Here is a 19,344-nt window from a genome sequence, read left to right on the forward strand (position 1 = left end):
GTAGATACGCATCCTTTAAATCCACCGTGGTCATGAATTGACCTTCCTGGATGGAAGGAAGAATAGTTCGAATGGTTTCCATCTTGAACGATGGAACCTTGAGAAACTTGTTTAAGATCTTGAGATCTAAGATTGGTCTGAACGTTCCCTCTTTTTTGGGAACTATAAACAGATTGGAGTAGAACCCCATCCCTTGTTCTCTTAATGGAACGGGATGAATCACTCCCATTTTTAACAGGTCTTCTACACAATGTAAGAATGCCTGTCTTTTTATGTGGTCTGAAGACAACTGAGACCTGTGGAACCTCCCCCTTGGGGGAAGTCCCTTGAATTCCAGAAGATAACCTTGGGAGACTATTTCTAGCGCCCAAGGATCCAGAACATCTCTTGCCCAAGCCTGAGCGAAGAGAGAGAGTCTGCCCCCCACCAGATCCGGTCCCGGATCGGGGGCCAACATTTCATGCTGTCTTGGTAGCAGTGGCAGGTTTCTTGGCCTGCTTTCCCTTGTTCCAGCCTTGCATTGGTCTCCAAGCTGGCTTGGCTTGAGAAGTATTACCCTCTTGCTTAGAGGACGTAGCACTTTGGGGTGGTCCGTTTCTACGAAAGGGACGAAAATTAGGTTTATTTTTTGCCTTGAAAGGCCGATCCTGAGGAAGGGCGTGGCCCTTACCCCCAGTGATATCCGAGATAATCTCTTGCAAGTCAGGGCCAAACAGCGTTTTCCCCTTGAAAGGAATGTTAAGTAGCTTGTTCTTGGAAGACGCATCAGCCGACCAAGATTTCAACCAAAGCGCTCTGCGCGCCACAATAGCAAACCCAGAGTTCTTAGCCGCTAACCTAGCCAATTGCAAAGTGGCGTCTAGGGTGAAAGAATTAGCCAATTTGAGAGCATTGATTCTGTCCTTAATCTCCTCATAAGGAGGAGAATCACTGTCGACCGCCTTTATCAGCTCATCGAACCAGAAACATGCGGCTGTAGCGACAGGGACAATGCATGAAATTGGTTGTAGAAGGTAACCCTGCTGAACAAACATCTTTTTAAGCAAACCTTCTAATTTTTTATCCATAGGATCTTTGAAAGCACAACTATCCTCTATGGGTATAGTGGTGCGTTTGTTTAAAGTGGAAACCGCTCCCTCGACCTTGGGGACTGTCTGCCATAAGTCCTTTCTGGGGTCGACCATAGGAAACAATTTTTTAAATATGGGGGGAGGGACGAAAGGAATACCGGGCCTTTCCCATTCTTTATTAACAATGTCCGCCACCCGCTTGGGTATAGGAAAAGCTTCTGGGAGCCCCGGCACCTCTAGGAACTTGTCCATTTTACATAGTTTCTCTGGGATGACCAACTTGTCACAATCATCCAGAGTGGATAATACCTCCTTAAGCAGAATGCGGAGATGTTCCAACTTAAATTTAAATGCAATCACATCAGGTTCAGCTTGTTGAGAAATGTTCCCTGAATCAGTAATTTCTCCCTCAGACAAAACCTCCCTGGCCCCATCAGACTGAGTTAGGGGCCCTTCAGAAATATTAATATCAGCGTCGTCATGCTCTTCAGTATCTAAAACAGAGCAGTCGCGCTTACGCTGACAAGGGTTCATTTTGGCTAAAATGTTTTTGACAGAATTATCCATTACAGCCGTTAATTGTTGCATAGTAAGGAGTATTGGCGCGCTAGATGTACTAGGGGCCTCCTGAGTGGGCAAGACTCGTGTAGACGAAGGAGGGAATGATGCAGTACCATGCTTACTCCCCTCACTTGAGGAATCATCTTGGGCATCATTGTCACATAAATCACATTTATTTAAATGAATAGGAATTTTGGCTTCCCCACATTCAGAACACAGTCTATCTGGTAGTTCAGACATGTTAAACAGGCATAAACTTGATAACAAGTACAAAAAACGTTTTAAAATAAAACCGTTACTGTCACTTTAAATTTTAAACTGAACACACTTTATTACTGCAAATGCGAAAAAACATGAAGGAATTGTTCAAAATTTACCAAATTTTCACCACAGTGTCTTAAAGCCTTAAAAGTATTGCACACCAAATTTGGAAGCTTTAACCCTTAAAATAACGGAACCGGAGCCGTTTTGAACTTTAACCCCTTTACAGTCCCTGGTATCTGCTTTGCTGAGACCCAACCAAGCCCCAAGGGGAATACGATACCAAATGACGCCTTCAGAAAGTCTTTTCTAAGTATCAGAGCTCCTCTCACATGCGACTGCATGCCATGCCTCTCAAAAACAAGTGCGCAACACCGGCGCGAAAATGAGGCTCTGCCTATGCTTTGGGAAAGCCCCTAAAGAATAAGGTGTCTAAAACAGTGCCTGCCGATATTATTATATCAAAATACCCAGATAAAATGATTCCTCAAGGCTAAATATGTGTTAATAATCAATCGATTTAGCCCAAAAAAAGTCTACAGTCTTAATAAGCCCTTTTTGAAGCCCTTATTTACAATCGTAATAAACATGGCTTACCGGATCCCAGAGGGAAAATGACAGCTTCCAGCATTACATCGTCTTGTTAGAATGTGTCATACCTCAAGCAGCAAGAGACTGCTCACTGTTCCCCCAACTGAAGTTAATTGCTCTCAACAGTCCTGTGTGGAACAGCCATGGATTTTAGTGACGGTTGCTAAAATCATTTTCCTCATACAAACAGAAATCTTCATCTCTTTTCTGTTTCTGAGTAAATAGTACATAACCAGCACTATTTCAAAATGACAAACTCTTGATTGAATAATAAAAACTACAGTTAAACACTAAAAAACTCTAAGCCATCTCCGTGGAGATGTTGCCTGTACAACGGCAAAGAGAATGACTGGGGTAGGCGGAGCCTAGGAGGGATCATGTGACCAGCTTTGCTGGGCTCTTTGCCATTTCCTGTTGGGGAAGAGAATATCCCACAAGTAAGGATGACGCCGTGGACCGGACACACCTATGTTGGAGAAATGAACCTCAATCGTATGAGGTAAGGAAACAGCACATCAGGAAGTCACTCTTAGTAGGCTTGGCCCCTTAGGGTATAGGGGAAACTTCCAAACAATAGGCTTGTCTTTTTCCCTTCTGCTTTCCCGGGTGTATGTGAAACTTCAGGGAGTTGGAGCCTTTTTTCTCCGGCCTCTTTTGGTATGGGTCCTCTCAGGATGGTAGTGTAAACGATATATAAGAGAAAGAAATACCAAAATAGTGTGATATCGTTTAAAAATCAAACATTTTATTCACATATGTACACTCCTAAAAATGCCTGCTTACATCAAAAATCCTCACAAGTATGAGGTATTTGTACAGCGATATACAGCAAATGCAGTCCAATATATGCACTGTGTACTAATAACTGCAGTGGAATGACCACAGATTCTGGTTGGTAAAAACAGTCCGTTCATATAAGGTGAAGTCTAACGCGTTTCAAAGGTTGTAGTAATAACTCCTTCTTCAGAGTCTCTGAAGAAGAAGGAGTTACTACAACCTTTGAAACGCATTAGACTTCACCTTATATGAACGGACTGTTTTTACCAACCAGAATCTCTGGTGCAGTATACTTTACAGATAAGAGTTTTTAACATATCCACTGATCTCAGTATTTTGTGGATACTTGCTGCTACATTTGTGGTTTCTTTGGCTACCTGTGGCCATTTCACTATCTGTGGTCATTCCACTGCAGTTATTAGTACACAGTGCATATATTGGACTGCATTTGCTGTATATCGCTGTACAAATACCTCATACTTGTGAGGATTTTTGATGTAAGCAGGCATTTTTAGGAGTGTACATATGTGAATAAAATGTTTGATTTTTAAACGATATCACACTATTTTGGTATTTCTTTCTCTTATATATCGTTTACACTACCATCCTGAGAGGACCCATACCAAAAGAGGCCGGAGAAAAAAGGCTCCAACTCCCTGAAGTTTCACATACACCCGGGAAAGCAGAAGGGAAAAAGACAAGCCTATTGTTTGGAAGTTTCCCCTATACCCTAAGGGGCCAAGCCTACTAAGAGTGACTTCCTGATGTGCTGTTTCCTTACCTCATACGATTGAGGTTCATTTCTGTAAGTGTGCATTTCACCCACATCCCAAGTCTCGAATTCTACCACTGTATATATACACAACATATAAGTTCTCCAGTATTTGGGACATTTTGTATTCAACTCTCCACTCTATTTTATAGGTTTTTTTAACATTGTGTTTGATTTGCTGTGTATTCTGTATTATAATTGGCATCTAGTCACACATATTAATTGTGTTTTACATTGTCTCCTAACAACCAGCGCTATCATATCCCTTATCATAGCCTCTTCAGAGAGAGATTATATATATATATATATATATATATATATATATATATATCTGTATTTAAAAAATAATCAGGGAGACTGACCATCGCCCATTGGTTTAAGCAAGCTCAGGTGTGCTCATGACAGTGTAATGGAGTTGAGAATATTAAGCTAGGGAGTCTCATTCTATTATGAAGAGTAAAAGCAGGAATGATTCAGCCCTCTGTGGCAAAATGACTAGTGTTAGGACCAGTCTATATTGGGGCACCTTGTAAGTGGTGACTGGCTAAGCAAAATATGGCCATATTGTGTGACTAAGATCACAATTTTATGTAAAAAGAATAGTCTCTTGATGTTTGCAGGCATTTTTTTTGCAGCAGTTCAAAAAAAATATATGTTGTGCGCCGATACCTTTTTGTTTGTGTAATTACCGAGTCATATTGGCAGCACTCCCAAAGATGTGTATATAAACTTTTTGTAAGGTGTGCTAAAAAAAAACCAACATATACATATATACACATATATCCCAAGAAGTCTGACATGGAGAAATCATCTCCAACCAGTAGAGATTATATAAAAAGCGCCCCTAAATAAAAATTGGGGAAGACAAATAAAAGCTTAAGCCCCAGAAGAGAGATGACCTGTCACCTCTACAGACTATGTAGAATTCTTATATGGGACATAGCTACTCTATCAGACAAAAATATCTGATAAATGGAGAAAAAGCATAAAAACCTCCAACCCAAGGCAGGTACTGAGCATTGTATGGTCATCTAAAAAGATTGAGAAAACTGCCATAGAGAAATAAAAATAAAGCGCATGCTCTGATACAAAAATATATACCAGGGCAGCCTGAACACAAGCGCAATTTAGACAAAAGTGCACCTCTTGCATGCGGTGGCAAACTATTAACCCTTACGCTTCTGAAAATAGTGACTCTAGTCAGCCAACAACAGTTTGAGGCATGCATGAACCTTATGAGAAAAAAATACATTAATAAAGTATTTTAATCCTGAATATCAACCATCCTAGTTACAATGCTTAACCAGATTAAGCTGATATAAGAAAACAGAGAAAAAAAAAACAAACAAAAGCGGCTGTATGCCGCAGTAAGCTTCACTTGTCAGCCCTCAAACTGAAGTGGCTGAAAAAGAGAAGCGTTCGAGTCAGCGGCTAGTTTGCTACGTATCTAATGAAGCGAAAATAAACTGTTATCCCCCACTGACAAACTCCCAACAAAAAAAGGGATATGGGATCTTTGTGTAAGCTACCCAAGTAGGAATCTACAAATGTCACTTTAAACCGGCACTCTACATACATCAGCGACCATTAAGTGTTTGTAAAATCTGTATACTGGCACCACAGATATGAGCTGCAAAAGCAGCCCTAAATTCGTCGCTCTGAAAGTTGTCTATATCTGAGCTCTAATAGTGAGCCGCAATTGCGGTCATGACATCGCTTTTCAGTATATCCAAAAGTATACTGATGTCCTAGCTGTTAGCTGAAACACAGCACTAGGAGTTTAATAACCGGATCCTGTTAGATATGGATGTGGCTGGACTGACAGTGGACCGACATTTCCTAAGGATGTTTTTAAAACAGTCCACTGCCCATAAAATCCCTCATATGCGTCTGTTGAAAAGGATAGTTACTAATCCCCACTAGGGATCCTCGACCTTATAATCTATAAGTGCTGTCCTCCCGCCCTGAAGGTAAAAACAGAATTTATGTTTACCTGATAAATTTCTTTCTCCAACGGTGTGTCCGGTCCACGGCGTCATCCTTACTTGTGGGATATTCTCTTCCCCAACAGGAAATGGCAAAGAGCCCAGCAAAGCTGGTCACATGATCCCTCCTAGGCTCCGCCTACCCCAGTCATTCGACCGACGTTGAGGAATATTTGCATAGGAGAAACCATATGGTACCGTGGTGACTGTAGTTAAAGAAAATAAAATATCAGACCTGATTAAAAAAACCAGGGCGGGCCGTGGACCGGACACACCGTTGGAGAAAGAAATTTATCAGGTAAACATAAATTCTGTTTTCTCCAACATAGGTGTGTCCGGTCCACGGCGTCATCCTTACTTGTGGGAACCAATACCAAAGCTTTAGGACACGGATGAAGGGAGGGAGCAAATCAGGTCACCTAAATGGAAGGCACCACGGCTTGCAAAACCTTTCTCCCAAAAATAGCCTCAGAAGAAGCAAAAGTATCAAACTTGTAAAATTTGGTAAAAGTGTGCAGTGAAGACCAAGTCGCTGCCCTACATATCTGATCAACAGAAGCCTCGTTCTTGAAGGCCCATGTGGAAGCCACAGCCCTAGTGGAATGAGCTGTGATTCTTTCGGGAGGCTGCCGTCCGGCAGTCTCGTAAGCCAATCTGATGATGCTTTTAATCCAAAAAGAGAGAGAGGTAGAAGTTGCTTTTTGACCTCTCCTTTTACCTGAATAAACAACAAACAAGGAAGATGTTTGTCTAAAATCCTTTGTAGCATCTAAATAGAATTTTAGAGCGCGAACAACATCCAAATTGTGCAACAAACGTTCCTTCTTTGAAACTGGTTTTGGACACAGAGAAGGTACGATAATCTCCTGGTTAATGTTTTTGTTAGAAACAACTTTTGGAAGAAAACCAGGTTTAGTACGTAAAACCACCTTATCTGCATGGAACACCAGATAAGGAGGAGAACACTGCAGAGCAGATAATTCTGAGACTCTTCTAGCAGAAGAAATCGCAACTAAAAACAAAACTTTCCAAGATAATAACTTAATATCAACGGAATGTAAGGGTTCAAACGGAACCCCCTGAAGAACTGAAAGAACTAAATTGAGACTCCAAGGAGGAGTCAAAGGTTTGTAAACAGGCTTGATTCTAACCAGAGCCTGAACAAAGGCTTGAACATCTGGCACAGCTGCCAGCTTTTTGTGAAGTAATACCGACAAGGCAGAAATCTGTCCCTTCAGGGAACTTGCAGATAATCCTTTTTCCAATCCTTCTTGAAGGAAGGATAGAATCCTAGGAATCTTAACCTTGTCCCAAGGGAATCCTTTAGATTCACACCAACAGATATATTTTTTCCAAATTTTGTGGTAAATCTTTCTAGTCACAGGCTTTCTGGCCTGAACAAGAGTATCGATCACAGAATCTGAGAATCCTCGCTTCGATAAAATCAAGCGTTCAATCTCCAAGCAGTCAGCTGGAGTGAAACCAGATTCGGATGTTCGAACGGACCCTGAACAAGAAGGTCTCGTCTCAAAGGTAGCTTCCAAGGTGGAGCCGATGACATATTCACCAGATCTGCATACCAAGTCCTGCGTGGCCACGCAGGAGCTATCAAGATCACCGACGCCCTCTCCTGCTTGATCCTGGCTATCAGCCTGGGGATGAGAGGAAATGGCGGGAACACATAAGCTAGTTTGAAGGTCCAAGGTGCTACTAGTGCATCCACTAGAGCCGCCTTGGGATCCCTGGATCTGGCCCCGTAGCAAGGAACTTTGAAGTTCTGACGAGAGGCCATCAGATCCATGTCTGGAATGCCCCACAGGTGAGTGACTTGGGCAAAGATTTCCGGATGGAGTTCCCACTCCCCCGGATGCAATGTCTGACGACTCAGAAAATCCGCTTCCCAATTTTCCACTCCTGGGATGTGGATAGCAGACAGGTGGCAGGAGTGAGACTCCGCCCAAAGAATAATTTTGGTTACTTCTTCCATCGCTAGGGAACTCCTTGTTCCCCCCTGATGGTTGATGTACGCAACAGTCGTCATGTTGTCTGATTGAAACCGTATGAACCTGGTCCTCGCAAGCTGGGGCCAGGCCTGGAGCGCATTGAATATCGCTCTCAGTTCCAGAATATTTATCGGTAGAAGAGATTCTTCCCGAGACCAAAGACCCTGAGCTTTCAGGGATCCCCAGACCGCGCCCCAGCCTATCAGACTGGCGTCGGTCGTGACAATGACCCACTCTGGTCTGTGGAACATCATCCCTTGAGACAGATTGTCCAGGGACAGCCACCAACGGAGTGAGTCTCTGGTCCTCTGATTTACTTGTATCTTCGGAGACGAGTCTGTATAGTCCCCATTCCACTGACTGAGCATGCACAGTTGTAATGGTCTTAGATGAATGCGCGCAAAAGGAACTATGTCCATCGCCGCCACCATCAACCCGATCACTTCCATGCACTGAGCTATGGAAGGAAGAGGAACGGAATGAAGTATCCGACAAGAGTCCAGAAGCTTTGTTTTTCTGGCCTCTGTTAGAAAGATCCTCATTTCTAAGGAGTCTATAATTGTTCCCAAGAAGGGAACCCTTGTTGACGGGGATAGAGAACTCTTTTCCACGTTCACTTTCCAGCCGTGAGATCTGAGAAAGGCCAGGACAATGTCCGTGTGAGCCTTTGCTTGAGGAAGGGACGACGCTTGAATCAGAATGTCGTCCAGGTAAGGTACTACTGCAATGCCCCTTGGTCTTAGCACCGCTAGAAGGGACCCTAGTACCTTTGTGAAAATCCTTGGAGCAGTGGCTAATCCGAAAGGAAGCGCCACGAACTGGTAATGTTTGTCCAGGAATGCAAACCTTAGGAACCGATGATGTTCCTTGTGGATAGGAATATGTAGATACGCATCCTTTAAATCCACCGTGGTCATAAATTGACCTTCCTGGATGGAAGGAAGGATAGTTCGAATGGTTTCCATCTTGAACGATGGGACCTTGAGAAATTTGTTTAAGATCTTGAGATCTAGGATTGGTCTGAACGTTCCCTCTTTTTTGGGAACTATGAACAGATTGGAGTAGAACCCCATCCCTTGTTCTCTTAATGGAACAGGATGAATCACTCCCATTTTTAACAGGTCTTCTACACAATGTAAGAACGCCTGTCTTTTTATGTGGTCTGAAGACAACTGCGACTTGTGGAACCTCCCCCTTGGGGGAAGTCCCTTGAATTCCAGAAGATAACCCTGGGAGACTATTTCTAGCGCCCAAGGATCCAGAACATCTCTTGCCCAAGCCTGAGCGAAGAGAGAGAGTCTGCCCCCCACCAGATCCGGTCCCGGATCGGGGGCCAATATTTCATGCTGTCTTGGTAGCAGTGGCAGGTTTCTTGGCCTGCTTTCCCTTGTTCCAGCCTTGCATTGGTCTCCAAGCTGGCTTGGCCTGAGAAGTATTACCCTCTTGCTTAGAGGACGTAGCACCTTGGGCTGGTCCGTTTTTACGAAAGGGACGAAAATTAGGTCTATTTTTTGCCTTGAAGGGCCGATCCTGAGGAAGGGCGTGGCCCTTACCTCCAGTGATATCAGAGATAATCTCTTTCAAGTCAGGACCAAACAGCGTTTTCCCCTTGAAAGGAATGTTTAGTAGCTTGTTCTTGGAAGACGCATCAGCCGACCAAGATTTCAACCAAAGCGCTCTGCGCGCCACAATAGCAAACCCAGAGTTCTTAGCCGCTAACTTAGCCAATTGCAAAGAGGCGTCTAGAGTGAAAGAATTAGCCAATTTGAGAGCATTGATTCTGTCCATAATCTCCTCATAAGGAGGAGAGTCACTATCGAGCACCTTAAGCAGTTCATCAAACCAGAAATATGCGGCTGTAGTGACAGGGACAATGCATGAAATGGGTTGTAGAAGGTAACCCTGCTGAACAAACATCTTTTTAAGCAAACCTTCTAATTTTTTATCCATAGGATCTTTGAAAGCACAACTATCCTCTATGGGAATAGTGGTGCGTTTGTTTAAAGTAGAAACCGCTCCCTCGACCTTGGGGACTGACTGCCATAAGTCCTTTCTGGGGTCGACCATAGGAAACAATTTTTTAAATATGGGGGGAGGGACGAAAGGAATACCGGGCCTTTCCCATTCTTTATTAACAATGTCCGCCACCCGCTTGGGTATAGGAAAAGCTTCTGGGAGCCCCGGCACCTCTAGGAACTTGTCCATTTTACATAGTTTCTCTGGGATGACTAAATTTTCACAATCATCCAGAGTGGATAATACCTCCTTAAGCAAAATGCGGAGATGTTCCAATTTAAATTTAAATGTAATCACATCAGATTCAGCCTGCTGAGAAATGTTCCCTAAATCAGTAATTTCTCCCTCAGACAAAACCTCCCTGGCCCCCTCAGATTGGGTTAGGGGCCCTTCAGAGATATTAATATCAGCGTCGTCATGCTCTTCAGTAACTAAAACAGAGCAGCCACGCTTACGCTGACAAGGGTTCATTTTGGCTAAAATGTTTTTGACAGAATTATCCATTACAGCCGTTAATTGTTGCATAGTAAGGAGTATTGGCGCGCTAGATGTACTAGGGGCCTCCTGAGTGGGCAAGACTCGTGTAGACGAAGGAGGGAATGATGCAGTACCATGCTTACTCCCCTCACTTGAGGAATCATCTTGGGCATCATTGTCATTATCACATAAATCACATTTATTTAAATGAATAGGAATTCTGGCTTCCCCACATTCAGAACACAGTCTATCTGGTAGTTCAGACATGTTAAACAGGCATAAACTTGATCAGAAAGTACAAAAAACGTTTTAAAATAAAACCGTTACTGTCACTTTAAATTTTAAACTGAACACACTTTATTACTGCAATTGCGAAAAAACATGAAGGAATTGTTCAAAATTCACCAAATTTTCACCACAGCGTCTCAAAGCCTTGAAAATATTGCACACCAATTTTGGAAGCTTTAACCCTTAAAATAACGGAACCGGAGCCGTTTTAAGCTTTAAACCCCTTTACAGTCCCTGGTATCTGCTTTGCTGAGACCCAACCAAACCCAAAGGGGAATACGATACCAAATGACGCCTTCAGAAGTCTTTTATAAGTATCAGAGCTCCTCTCACATGCGACTGCATGCCATGCCTCTCAAAAACAAGTGCGCAACACCGGCGCGAAAATGAGACTCTGCCTATGCTTTGGGAAAGCCCCTAAAGAATAAGGAGTCTAAAACAGTGCCTGCCGATATTATTAAATCAAAATACCCAGAATAAATGATTCCTCAAGGCTAAATAAGTGTTAATATCAATCGATTTAGCCCAAAAAAAGTCTACAGTTTAAATAAGCCCTTGTGAAGCCCTTATTTACAATCGTAATAAACATGGCTTACCGGATCCCATAGGGAAAATGACAGCTTCCAGCATTACATCGTCTTGTTAGAATGTGTCATACCTCAAGCAGCAAGAGACTGCAAACTGTTCCCCCAACTGAAGTTAATTGCTCTCAACAGTCCTGTGTGGAACAGCCATGGATTTTAGTTACGGTTGCTAAAATCATTTTCCTCATACAAACAGAATTCTTCATCTCTTTTCTGTTTCTGAGTAAATAGTACGTACCAGCACTATTTGAAAATAACAAACTCTTGATTGAATAATGAAAAACTACAGTTAAACACTAAAAAACTCTAAGCCATCTCCGTGGAGATGTTGCCTGTACAACGGCAAAGAGAATGACTGGGGTAGGCGGAGCCTAGGAGGGATCATGTGACCAGCTTTGCTGGGCTCTTTGCCATTTCCTGTTGGGGAAGAGAATATCCCACAAGTAAGGATGACGCCGTGGACCGGACACACCTATGTTGGAGAAAAAAGGCACTTACCTGTTCTGTAGTAGGGCAGGAGTACTTCTAGGTGCGATAGATGGCCACATCTATCATGGACCTGTAGAGAAAGAAAATAGAGTAACCAACTCTGGTTTTCTATAAGAGGGGTAGCAAATATGTTAGAAAACAAAGCAAGGACAACCTCACTATTTTATAACTGCTTAAAAGCCACCACTAGTCTTACTCAAGAGATTGACGTGGACACAGCTAAACCCCAATCCTTGCTTGCAGAGAAAAGTACCCATCAAAGGAATAAAAATCTTCAGACACCAACGTCACATCCTCCATTGACAGAGGCCAAGAGAATGACTGGGGGTTATGGGTAAGGCAGTTAAACTTAACAGCTTTGCGGGGTGCTCTTTGCTTCCTCCTGCTGGCCAGGTGTTGAAAATCCCACTAGTAATTGGAATGACATTATGGACTCTCCATGTCATAGGAAAGAAATCGATGTATACTGTTCCCTTTAACACTGAACTTGGTAAGGTAATATTTATCATGCAACTGTTGAATAAGGATATGCAAAAAACTGTGCCAAGTGTCACCACTATTGCTAGATACTAGACTGAAAGGAGCACACATTGCAACGTGTGTAAATCACAATTCTGTCACTAAGGTAAGTAACTTGCATCCCAAGTTTAAGATATCAATTTTAAAAGACAAGTAACGTCCTAAATTAGACTATATAAATATCCCATACTACCTTTCCTGCATATTCTGCATGGTTTCAGAAAACATCTATGCTGACTGAAAAAGAGCAGTGGTTTAGGAATTCCGTGAAACAGTTTATGGGACTAGAGTTTTTAAATCACAGGTACAAATCTGAATTCCAAAATTTTAGTATATTATTTTTCCCTGCCTGTGTCTTTGGTTTTGTGTTCTAAAATGCTAAATAGTCTATTTGTTCAAAACTGCTATTACTTTTCTGAATACAGTACTATGAAATGTGTATACAAAAATGTATTGAAAATGATGTTAAAACTACCTTTAGGTTGCATGAATAAACTGTTATGACAAGTAAATATTTCCTAAGTACCATAAGATGTTTACACTTGGTTCCATAACGTCCCATTTTACAGATGCAAAGTCCCAAGCAGTTGGGATAAAGTGTTTTCTATTACATTTTGCTTGCTTTTCCTGTAAATTACCTGTAAAATGCAGGTAATTTACAGGAAAAGCAAGCAAAATGTAATAGATAGAAAACACTTTATCCCAACTGCTTGGGACTTTGCATCTGTAAAATGGGACATTCTGGAGAGGTTATGGAACCAAGTGTAAACATCTTATGCTTTCTAACCACCAAGTTTGGCTGAAGTAGAAATGCAACACTTAAGCCAGACCTTGCAACATACAATGCAGTGATTGTTTAACATTATCATTGATCTACCCAAAGCAAAAACTCTCATGATTCAGATAGAGCACAGTTTACATCTACAGTATATATAACATTTCTAGTTTTTGTTCTTAAAAAAAATTATTAAAGGGATACTAAACCTATTTTTTTTCTTTCCTGATTCAGATAGAGCATGCAATTTTAAGCAACTTTCCAATTTACTCCTGTTATCAATTTTTAATGGTTTTTGGTTCAGCACCTGGGTAGAGCTTGCCGATTGGTGGCTAAATGTAACAAACCAATCAGCAAGCACTACCCAGGTGGTGAAGCAAAAGTGGGCCGGCTCTTAAGCTTACATTTCTGCTTTTTCATATTAAGATAACATGAGAACAAATAAAATGTCATAATAGGAGTAAATTAGAAAGTTGCATGTTCTGTCTGAATCATGAAAAAAAAAAAAGTGGATTTAGTATCCCTTTAATGTCCCTTCAAAAACACATTTCAGAAGTTAGTACTGAAAACAATTCTGTCCAAAAATAAATGTAAGAGCTGACATTTTGCAATATGTAGGAACTGAGCACATTTCTCAATTTAAAATGTAGCAAATCCCACCTGATGCTCTTTTCAGTTATGACCTAAAAAGGTTTGCAAACATGATCTTATGCACAGTTCTTCTCCTGCAATATCCTAAACATTTCTGGCCACAAAAACATGAAGTTAGACTAAAAAGCATCAAGCTATATAAGCCAAGAAAACTCACCGGCAGAGAATTCATTCTTCTGATTGGTAACCTTATGCTAGTAGGGAAATGAGAAAGATTTTTAAATAACACTGCTTGCATGCTCAGGAAAACGCACAACACAAAAGAAATAAACTTACTTTCCAGAATCTTCGATACTTTTTTCAAACCTAAGGAATGGGGGGAAAAACGACATTATATTTTTCCAATACTGTATAAGATAATGAAATAAATGTTAAAAGTAACATGGTACACTAGATTCTTCTTTTCTTAAATGTTTTGTAAATTATCCATTTATATAGCCCATCTGGGAATGTATATACAAAAATGTATACACAAAAATGTATACACACACACACACTTGTCTCTTGTGATTGGCTAAACAGATATTTTCAACTTCCTGTCAGTAGTGCAATGCAGTCCCTTCAGCAATGGATAACAAGAACATGAAGAAAATTTTAATAGAATTAAATTGTAAAGTTTATTAAAATAGTATGTTCTATCTGAATCAAAAGAAAAAGGGATAATAAACCCCCAAATTAAGCACACATTTTGTGAAATACCCATGGTGCACAAAAAAAAAGTTTGTGGGGTTAACCTCAGTGCTAAACAGAGCTTCTAAGTAAGTTTTAAAAGCGTTTATACTGGATCAGTATATGTGCATGTTCTTAACAGTAGTGTATTATATGTAGTTACAGTATATGAAAATTGGTGTATTCTGTTACTAATTCCATGTGTTCCATTTGTACCACCACCTAGTGGGAATATAACGTCATCTATAAAGGTCTCATTTTCCTATAGCCAATACTTAGGGCTAGATTTATCAAGCCCCTGAGGCAGCAAGTTCTCACAAGAACTTGCTCGCCGCAATTTATCAAGCAGCGGTCACCAGACCGCTGCTTCCCTAACATCTTCGCCACCTCTATTGTGGCGAAATGAAATCTCCTCGGTCTAGTCCGACCGAGGAGATTGACAGCTCCTGTCTGCGCGTGATTGGCTGTGCGCGGGCGGGATTGCGCTCGTGTGCAATGTTAATTACCTGCGGGTAATTTCGCCCCGTCACAGGCGAGCTGAGGCGTACAGGGGTGCGTATACGCGCCCCTGTACGCCTCAGCATTGATAAATCTAGCCCTTAAAGGAATACTAAACCCACACTTTATTTCCTGGTAGAGCATGCAATTTTAAGCAACTTTTTCATTTACTACTATTAATTTTTCTTCGTTCTCTTGCTAGCTGTATTTAAAAAGGTATAGGTAAGTCAAAATTAAACTTGCATGATTCAGATAGAACGAGTAATTTTAAATTCACTTCTATTTTCAAATGTGCTTTGTTCTCTTGATAGCCCTTGTTGAAAAAGAATACGCACACATACACTAGTGGGAGCTGGTTGCTGATTGGTGCCTGCACACATTTGTCTCCTGTTATTAGCTAACTAGATGTGTTCATCCATCTGCCAGTAGTGCAATGCTGTACTTTCAACAATGGATAACAAGAGAATGAAGCAAATTTTATAATAGAAGTAAATTGGAAAGTTGTTAAAAACTAGGTTCTATACAAATCATGAAAGAAAAGTGCTATCCAGGGTGCTGAACATATAATGGGCTGGCATGTAAGCTTTACATTCCTGCTTTTAAAATAAAAATAGCAAGAGAAAGAAGAAAAAATTGGTGTAAATTAGAAAGTTGCTGCCCTCAGTATCATGAAATATTTTTTTAGGTTTAGTATCCCTTTAAAGTACAAAAATTTGCAGTATAAGTGAGGACACAGAATAAGCTATTTCAAATGTCAAAATAAAGGTAAATGAGCTAGTTGTAAGACATTTCATAAATTCTAGCAGATAGAGATAACTGGGAACACATTAAAGGAGAGAAATCATAGAATATTGTCCGTTTAAGCAACACATTTGCATTGCCAAAAGTTCTATTATGGCATTCAGACAGTATACAATAAACTTGTCTTTTGAACAGGTTTGCTTTGTTTTCATGGTATTCACTGGGGGATACATAGGCAGTAAAATTGTGCTGCCTTCTAGTGTTCTTGCATATGAATAACATTCTCACAAAACCACTGTCTTACAGTGCAAAAAAGCTGTGCATGCTCTTGAGCTTACAGCCCTGCTTTTCAACAAAAGATTCCAAAAGAAGAAAATTTGATAGAGCATGTAGTTTTAAACAATTTAACTTCTATTATCTGAATCGAGAGAAATTTTGATTTTTACACCAGTTTAAAGTTTGCAAACATTTGCATTGGATAATCAGGCAAATTTGTGCCTTGTATACACCTGCATAGAACCCATTAAATCATTTAGAAAATAGGTATTCAGAATAACGTAATTTATGCTTACCTGATAAATTCCTTTCTTCTGTAGTGTGATCAGTCCACGGGTCATCATTACTTCTGGGATATTACTCCTCCCCAACAGGAAGTGCAAGAGGATTCACCCAGCAGAGCTGCATATAGCTCCTCCCCTCTACGTCACTCCCAGTCATTCGACCAAGGACCAACGAGAAAGGAGAAGCCAAGGGTGTAGTGGTGACTGGAGTATAATTTAAAAAATATTTACCTGCCTTAAAAAACAGGGCGGGCCGTGGACTGATCACACTACAGAAGAAAGGAATTTATCAGGTAAGCATAAATTATGTTTTCTTCTGTTAAGTGTGATCAGTCCACGGGTCATCATTACTTCTGGGATACCAATACCAAAGCAAAAGTACACGGATGACGGGAGGGATAGGCAGGCTCTTTATACAGAAGGAACCACTGCCTGAAGAACCTTTCTCCCAAAAATAGCCTCCGAGGAAGCAAAAGTGTCAAATTTGGAAAAAGTATGAAGCGAAGACCAAGTTGCAGCCTTGCAAATCTGTTCAGAGGCCTCATTCTTAAAGGCCCAAGTGGAAGCCACAGCTCTAGTAGAATGAGCTGTAATTCTTTCAGGAGGCTGCTGTCCAGCAGTCTCGTAAGCTAAACGAATTATGCTACGAAGCCAAAAAGAAAGAGAGGTAGCAGAAGCCTTTTGACCTCTCCTCTGACCAGAGTAAACGACAAACAGGGAAGACGTTTGTCGAAATTCCTTAGTTGCCTGTAAGTAAAATTTTAGGGCACGAACTACATCCAGATTGTGCAGAAGACGTTCCTTCTTCGAAGAAGGATTTGGACACAAAGAAGGAACAACAATCTCTTGATTGATATTCCTGTTAGTGACTACCTTAGGTAAGAACCCAGGTTTAGTACGCAGAACTACCTTATCCGAATGAAAAATCAAATAAGGAGAATCACAATGTAAGGCTGATAATTCAGAGACTCTTCGAGCCGAGGAAATAGCCATTAAAAATAGAACTTTCCAAGATAACAACTTTATATCAATGGAATGAAGGGGTTCAAACGGAACGCCCTGTAAAACGTTAAGAACAAGGTTTAAACTCCATGGCGGAGCAACAGTTTTAAACACAGGCTTAATCCTGGCCAAAGCCTGACAAAAAGCCTGAACGTCTGGAACTTCTGACAGACGTTTGTGCAACAGAATGGACAGAGCTGAGATCTGTCCCTTCAATGAACTAGCAGATAAACCCTTTTCTAAACCTTCTTGTAGAAAAGACAATATCCTAGGAATCCTAACCTTACTCCAAGAGTAACCTTTGGATTCGCACCAATATAGGTATTTACACCATATCTTATGGTAAATCCTTCTGGTAACAGGCTTCCTAGCCTGTATTAAGGTATCAATAACTGACTCAGAAAACCCACGTTTTGATAAAATCAAGCGTTCAATTTCCAAGCAGTCAGCTTCAGAGAAGTTAGATTTTGATGTTTGAAAGGACCATGAATCAGAAGGTCCTGTTTCAGAGGTAGAGACCAAGGTGGACAGGATGACATGTCCACCAGGTCTGCATACCAAGTCCTGCGTGGCCATGCAGGTGCTATTAGAATAACTGATGCTCTCTCCCGTTTGATTCTGGCAATCAATCGAGGAAGCATCGGGAAGGGTGGTAACACGTAAGCCATCCTGAAGTCCCAAGGTGCTGTCAGGGCATCTATCAGGACTGCTCCTGGATCCCTGGATCTGGACCCGTAACGAGGAAGCTTGGCGTTCTGTCGAGACGCCATGAGATCTATCTCTGGTTTGCCCCAATGACGAAGTATTTGAGCAAAGACCTCCGGATGAAGTTTCCACTCCCCCGGATGAAAAGTCCGACGACTTAAGAAATCCGCCTCCCAGTTCTCCACTCCCGGGATGTGGATTGCTGACAGGTGGCAAGAGTGAGACTCTGCCCAGCGAATTATCTTTGATACTTCCATCATTGCTAGGGAGCTTCTTGTCCCTCCCTGATGGTTGATGTAAGCTACAGTCGTGATGTTGTCCGACTGAAACCTGATGAACCCCCGAGTTGTCAACTGGGGCCAAGCCAGGAGGGCATTGAGAACTGCTCTCAATTCCAGAATGTTTATTGGTAGGAGACTCTCCTCCTGACTCCATTGTCCCTGAGCCTTCAGAGAATTCCAGACGGCACCCCAACCTAGAAGGCTGGCGTCTGTTGTTACAATTGTCCAGTCTGGCCTGCTGAATGGCATCCCTCTGGACAGATGTGGCCGAGAAAGCCACCATAGAAGAGAATTTCTGGTCTCTTGATCCAGATTCAGAGAAGGGGACAAGTCTGAGTAATCCCCATTCCACTGACTTAGCATGCACAGTTGCAGTGGTCTGAGGTGTAAGCGTGCAAAGGGTACTATGTCCATTGCCGCTACCATTAAGCCGATTACCTCCATGCATTGAGCCACTGACGGGTGTTGAATGGAATGAAGGGTGTGGCAAGCACTTTGAAGTCTTGTTAACCTGTCTCCTGTCAGGTAAATCTTCATTTCTACAGAATCCATAAGAGTCCCCAGGAAGGGAACTCTTGTGAGTGGAACGAGTGAACTTTTCTTTTCGTTCACCTTCCATCCATGTGACCTTAGAAATGCCAGTACTAACTCTGTATGAGACTTGGCAGTTTGAAAGCTTGAAGCTTGTATCAGAATGTCATCTAGGTACGGAGCTACCGAGATTCCCCGCGGTCTTAGTACCGTCAGAAGAGCACCCAGAACCTTTGTGAAGATTCTTGGAGCTGTAGCCAATCCGAATGGAAGAGCTACAAACTGGTAATGCCTGTCTAGGAAGGCAAACCTTAGATACCGGTAATGATCTTTGTGAATCGGTATGTGAAGGTAAGCATCCTTTAAATCCACTGTGGTCATGTACTGACCCTTTTGGATCATGGGTAAAATTGTCCGAACAGTCTCCATCTTGAACGATGGAACTCTTAGGAATTTGTTTAGGATTTTTAAGTCCAGGATTGGTCTGAAAGTTCCCTCTTTTTTGGGAACCACAAACAGATTTGAGTAAAACCCTTGT

At 41.7% G+C, this 19,344-nt stretch overlaps 1 protein-coding gene across 1 annotated transcript in view; it reads right to left on the minus strand.

The window, feature by feature from the left end:
- CDC25A (cell division cycle 25A) overlaps positions 1 to 19,344 on the minus strand; it is a 174,589-nt gene that overhangs the window by 121,375 nt on the left and 33,870 nt on the right. The window contains 2 exon segments of the mRNA XM_053713687.1: positions 13,977 to 14,013; positions 14,096 to 14,125. Coding sequence (XP_053569662.1) covers positions 13,977 to 14,013; positions 14,096 to 14,125 — 67 coding nt within the window.

Source organism: Bombina bombina, chromosome 5 (genome assembly GCF_027579735.1).
Source record: "Bombina bombina isolate aBomBom1 chromosome 5, aBomBom1.pri, whole genome shotgun sequence".
Lineage (NCBI taxonomy): Eukaryota > Metazoa > Chordata > Amphibia > Anura > Bombinatoridae > Bombina > Bombina bombina.